Source organism: Channa argus, chromosome 12 (genome assembly GCF_033026475.1).
Source record: "Channa argus isolate prfri chromosome 12, Channa argus male v1.0, whole genome shotgun sequence".
Taxonomy (NCBI): domain Eukaryota; kingdom Metazoa; phylum Chordata; class Actinopteri; order Anabantiformes; family Channidae; genus Channa; species Channa argus.
This window is the reverse complement of record NC_090208.1, coordinates 25,030,622-25,036,918: the sequence shown is the minus strand read 5'-3', so window position 1 is coordinate 25,036,918 and position 6,297 is coordinate 25,030,622. Positions and strand designations below refer to the sequence as shown.

Below are 6,297 nucleotides of genomic sequence, written 5' to 3'. Positions count from 1 at the left end.
TCACTCATCTCTGCTGTAAAATGCTCCATCCACACTGACTGATTGCTAGGAAACACTGATATTTTGGATACAAGCAGGATTATTGTGTAGCGTGATAATACTGTAAAAAGGGAAGTTTGAACCATACTCATCATACTTGTAATACAAAAATATTGAACCCATAAAAACACACTGGTCAGGAAGACCACCTTAGTGTGCATCCACTTACGTATTCCCAGCGCTTAACTTTTTCCATTTTGTCATGTTCCAGCCTTATTCCAAAATGGATCACATGCATTATTTTCCTTAAACAATACCCCATAATGACAACGTGAAATAATGTCAGAGCACAAACCAAGCCATGAAGTCCAAGGAGTTTTCTGTAGACCTCCGAGACGGGATCGTATGTTGAAGCAGATTTGGAGAAGGGTCCGGGAAAATGTCTGCAGCATTGAAGGTTCCAATGAACACAGTGGCCTCCATTATCCGTAAATAGAAGAAGTGTGGAACCACCGGAGCACTTCCTAGAGCGGGCTGGCTGACCAAACTGAGCGATCCAGAGAGAAGGGCCTTAGTTAGAGAGACAGGACCAAGAACCTGATGGTCACTCTGAAAGAGCTCTAGCATTTCTGTGGAGAGAGGAGAACCTTCCACAAGAACAGCACTCCACCAATCAGGTCTGTATGGTAGAGTGGCCAGACAGAAACCTCTCCTCGGGAAAAGGCACATGACAGCCCACCTGAAAGGCTCTCAGACCATGAGAAACTAAATTCTCTGGTCTGATGAAACAAAGATTGAACTCTTTGACCTGAATGCAAAGTGTCATGTCTGGAGGAAAACAGGCACCTGGTCAATAACTCACCACCTGGCCAATACCATCCCTACAGTAAAGCATGGTGGTGGCAGCATCATGCTGTGGGGATGTTTTTCAGCAGCAGGAACTCAGAGACTAGTCAGGATCAAGGGAAAGATTAATGCAGAAATTTACAGAGACATCCTTGATGAAAATCTCTCCCAGAGAGCTCTGGACCTCAGACTGGGGCAATGGTTTATCTTTCAACAGGAATAAAGACCTTAAGCACACAGCCAACATAACAAAGTGGCTACAGGACAACTCTGTGAATGTTCTTGAGTGGCCCAGCCAGAGCCCAGACTTGAACCCAATTTAACAAATCTAGAAAGATTCAAAAATTGCTGTGCACTGACGCTTCCCATCCAACCCGATGGAGCTTGAGAACGAGAAGAAGAACGGGAGAAACTGCCCAAAAATAGGTGCTTGTAGAATCATACTCAAAAACACTTAAGGCAATAATTGGTGCTAAGTAGTTTAGTATCATATTTTTTAATAGTTTAGTAGCTTGAGTAGCAGATTCCCTTTATTGATTCTACATAGGAAAAGAACAGCCACATAAATAAACTGTGTGAGAACATTTACTGTATTCAACTGATAAAAAGAAAATGTAATTATTAAGAAAATATGCTGACATATTCAAAGTTGCAATAAAAAATCTGCATGTTACAGGAGGCTACATTATTCACATTAAAATGGTTTACAGTTGTTTTAAGAGGCGTGTTTAAAGACCCAAACAAGGGGTAAAGTGTATAAAGAAGGGCTGAACCTCACCTAAGCCCTTCTTCCTGAGGTCAGCCTTTGTTTGGTTTTGGGTTTGGAAAGCTTTTTTTATTTTTTTATTTTTTTTTACTTTATGTTAAGAATAATGCTGCATGCATCTAATGTTGCTGTTAGTTCATATTGTTAGACATAGTGTCTTACTCCACTAAGGTTAGTTTTATTTCTTTTACCTGATATATATTTTGTTAAATGTGTGAAATTAAATTCACTTGGTCTCATTTAGTGTTTGCTAACTTCTGAGAGGCCCCTGGCTGCAGACAAAGTGATTTGCTTTTAACTTTGGCTGGTTTTCAAGTTATTGTTTTGAATATTGGCTTTCCCCTAAGCTCGACCTAATCACTGTAAGGTCCATCCTCTGCCGGGACAAACAACTTTCAGCAAATTTTTGTCCTCAGCCAGGTTCCGTTTGGCTTTCTCAGGTTTACCACCAGACCAGTGTTTATTTTGGTACCTAGCTTTGATTTAGTTTTAGCCTTCTGATGTAAATGTGAAATGTTTAGACAATTCAGACAAACAGTTTTTGTAAGTTTTTCGTTTACTCTTAATATGCAAAAACTAAAAATATTTGTGTCTAATTTCATCATCGATTGCTGAATTTGCTGTGTTCAAGCTTTATTGCACAGTTTGACTTTTGACATGCCATCACCGTTTGATTAATTTGTAAAGACAGTCTGAGTAGGGACAGGAATGGGATGTGTTACACTCCTGTCTAGGGAACGAATACTTAAAAAAACGTTTTTTCCCTCTTCGGCCCCCAAATCAAGGTCTGGATTCCAAAATTTGCAATCAAGCAAATAATTTATTACTTTAAAGAAAGTGTATAACTATATCATAACTTGCTCAGTCAGGTTTACACTTGACGTTTCCTTGGATGCTTGGAGCTTTAGGCCCAATTTGAATTGTTCTCACTGCATCGGAGGCAGCACTGAATTCATCTCCTAGAAAGACTGTTCTCAAGAAAATGTTGATGTTTGAGAACATTTCCAGTAAATCGCAAATCTCACCTGCACTTAGCTTAACCAGAACGGTTTTTAAATTCAGCTTCTTCTCTTTCTGGTACAATGAGTAGCAAATTTCTCACTGCTACCAACGGTGGTCAGTGGGGTCCAATGTGCTTCTCAATGTTAGAAAGCAAATTAATGCAATAAGATGCTGCATTGGACATTACACATCCTGTTTACTAATTCATTTTTTCAACTTTCAGACTAAACCAGGATGAATTTTCTTCATTATTTATTTTGCTTGATTGGTGACATTTGTACTTATTCCGACAAACTTTTCAAATAAGCTGGTGATATTAATAGTCATGTTTGTATCCAAAAACTCTAATTGTGGACACTTGAACCCTTTTCTGACAAAACTACAAAGAAAAGATTTTTTACCAACTTTCACCAGATAGTTAGTTGTATTTCGTTAACAGAGAGAAATCCAGGGTTAAATACCTGCAACACACTTAACAAAAGTTTGGTCCTTAATGACATATTTTAATGACTTGGAAACTGAAGAAACTAATTGCTACAATTTTACACGTGAAATATTTGCTAATTGTTTTCTTTTGATGGCTGTCGAGGGAGTTTCAGAGTAATCAGAGATCTTTATCACCACAGTCTTCTACACAATCCCAATAGGCAGGTGTGTCTGCATCAGACAAAAATCCTCTACTCACAGGTACAATCCGTCAGTCTGCACCATGGATTGGATTTCCTGTCTGTTATTGTCCAAAACAATGGTAAAAACCCAGCAGCCAGATACACTGCTCCAAACTGTCTTCATTCCAAAAGGTGTGGCAGAAAAAATGTTAGAAAATATTCCTCCAAATGCTGTGAATCGCTCATATTATTAATGTGCAGTATTATTATGTTAGGGTTACGTTTGCATCACCTTTATCTGCCATTTAGATGTTAGGGGATGCAAAAAACTAGTAACATTACAGCACTGCAAAAAGTTTGCAATAGATTACTCAAAATTAGTTTTAATGAATAGCTTTAAAAAATGATTTATTTTACTCTTCAAATCAGGAGATGCAAACATTTGCACCCAACTGTATTTTATTGAAAAAAAAAAAAAGAAGTTAATTAAACATCTATTTACAAAGGTTAAGATGCAGTACACTTGCATATGCTGTGCGTCTGTGCTCATGATAATGATGTTACCAGCTCCGCCTCTGTTTCAGCCATGAAGACCCGGTAAATATAGTGTATACTGTAGTTACATTAATCCCCGGAAGTGTGTGTTTGCCGTCTTATTTCTGGGCAGTGTGAGCTGGAGTTGTGTTTTTCTTAAATTGTGAGGACACATTTTCTCTCAGTATTAAATATATACTTTATACTAGAGTTTATGATTTATGTATGCGTTTACAGAAATCTTATGGAACCACATCATATTTTTTTCTGCTGCACATTGGAGCAAAACAGTCAAAAACGTTACAGGTTTGAGTTTAAACACTTTACCACCACTGCAAACTTATGATGGGTTTCTCTCTGTCTGTAAGCTGAGGATAAACTCTTCTATGGATCAGAATGAACCAGCTGTAAAACGCAAACAGCCTGAAACAGGCACATTTCCAGAATCCAGTTCACGTTTATCGTCTGTCGGCTCAGGTTGTTAAATCCTTGTGTAAATCCAAGAGCAGCACCTCCCTCTTGTGTTTGAGTGCAGCTATTATTGCTCGGTGTTGAAAATGAGAAAAAGTGGAAGTTGAAATAAGCTGAATATTCCCTCAAACAAACCTCCTATTACCAATTTCTAGTGTTTAAATGTGACATCTGAGCTGAAACCTTTTGTTACGAGCGATCTCTTTTTTCTTGTCCTGATTTCTGTGCACATCCACTTAACAATCCGTCCTGTCAGTGGGAGCTACAACTCACTGGATGTGGAAATAAAGAGCTGCGCTAAATGTAAAACTTTAAACACTAAAACTGAAAAGAATTCAAATCTACCCCGACAGGATTCAGTTATTCTCCAGTCGTTGATTATATTTCATGTTTGTCTGGCTACAGTTTTAAATACATGTTCAGCTGTTGAGTAAACACCAGCACATTTCAACTAATGTTACCAGGACTGGGCACTGTCCCCTATGAAGAAATACATTCTTGCAGTCAGGTGAGCATATTAGAATATACTATTTAGTATGTTTCATGAGGTCTGTAGTAAGTTTTTATAAAGGAAAATGATTTAACTTCTTATATGCTTCAGAAATGAAACGATAAGCAAGAGGAAGATGGTCTTTAGTTGAGAGTGAGGCGGCTCTTAAAAGAGCCTTTGGGGGGTTTGTGGAGGAGACTGTTTAAGCCCTTTCTCCACGGATACGACGGGCCAGCTGGATGTCTTTGGGCATGATGGTGACCCTCTTGGCGTGGATGGCGCACAGGTTGGTGTCCTCGAACAGACCCACCAGATAAGCCTCGCTGGCCTCCTGCAGAGCCATTACAGCGGAGCTCTGGAAGCGAAGGTCGGTCTTAAAGTCCTGAGCGATCTCCCGAACCAGGCGCTGGAAGGGAAGCTTACGGATCAGCAGCTCGGTGGACTTCTGGTAGCGACGGATCTCTCGGAGAGCCACGGTACCGGGCCTGTAACGGTGGGGCTTCTTGACTCCGCCGGTGGCCGGGGCGCTCTTCCGAGCAGCCTTTGTAGCCAGCTGCTTCCTGGGAGCTTTGCCTCCAGTAGACTTACGAGCGGTCTGCTTGGTTCTTGCCATTTCTTTGTCTGTACTCTGTCTTTTGAAAAGAGCAAAAGTGGAGTAAAAGCGGGAGACGCGTTGCTCTTAAACCCTTGGACCGGCTGTGGAGACGGTGACGCTGCGACCGAGCTCCGGCTCCTGATTGGTGAGCGGCTCCTCCTGGAGCTCAGCTCCGCCTGGAGGAGCGAGTCCCCGCCTAAAGCTGCTTATTGGCTAAAAGTCCTTTCAAAAGTTCCGCCACAAGCCCGAGCGGACCGCCCTCTGCTGAGCGGCTGGAAGCCTCTTTTCTGGTTGGTCTGACAGGAACCGTCCCGCGCCCTCTGCGGAAATATAAACGAGGGTTTGGGCTGTTGGAGCCACATTTCTCGGACTCTCGTCTCCATAAAGAAATATAAGAAAATGAGCGGTCGCGGCAAAACCGGTGGCAAAGCCAGAGCTAAGGCAAAGACCAGGTCCTCCCGTGCTGGACTCCAGTTCCCAGTCGGCCGTGTACACAGACTGCTGCGCAAAGGCAACTACGCCGAGCGAGTCGGTGCCGGAGCTCCCGTCTATCTGGCGGCTGTGCTGGAGTATCTGACCGCTGAGATCCTGGAGCTGGCTGGAAACGCTGCCCGCGACAACAAGAAGACCAGGATCATCCCCCGTCACCTGCAGCTGGCTGTGCGCAACGACGAGGAGCTCAACAAGCTGCTGGGCGGAGTGACCATCGCTCAGGGCGGTGTGCTGCCCAACATCCAGGCGGTGCTGCTGCCCAAGAAGACCGAGAAACCTGCCAAGAAGTAAACGAGGAGCGGCTTCAACAACACAACGGCTCTTTTCAGAGCCACGCACATCCAAACTAAAGAACAACTTCTCTCTTATTCTTGCGGATCATTGTCCGCATGTTGATCACATATTTAATCTAATACAGATTTAGATACTATAGATGTGAGTTACAGAGTACGACTTTCATCCTTACCACAAAAAAAAATTGATAAATCTATCAAACAGCTGCTGTTCTTCAAAG

The 6,297-nt window shown here is 42.1% G+C and overlaps 2 protein-coding genes across 2 annotated transcripts; one reads left to right on the top strand and one right to left on the bottom strand.

Annotated features, from left to right (window-relative positions):
* Window positions 1-3,090: 3,090 nt before the first annotated feature.
* LOC137137099 (histone H3) lies at window positions 3,091-5,691 on the bottom strand. Its single transcript, XM_067522980.1, has one exon. It carries the CDS (start codon window positions 5,307-5,309, stop codon window positions 4,899-4,901), a length of 411 nt encoding a protein of 136 aa, XP_067379081.1. The 5' UTR covers window positions 5,310-5,691; the 3' UTR covers window positions 3,091-4,898.
* On the top strand, window positions 5,690-6,074 carry LOC137137105 (histone H2A-like). Its single transcript, XM_067522987.1, has one exon. It carries the CDS (start codon window positions 5,691-5,693, stop codon window positions 6,072-6,074), a length of 384 nt encoding a protein of 127 aa, XP_067379088.1. The 5' UTR covers window position 5,690.
* The last annotated feature ends 223 nt before the right edge of the window (window positions 6,075-6,297 follow it).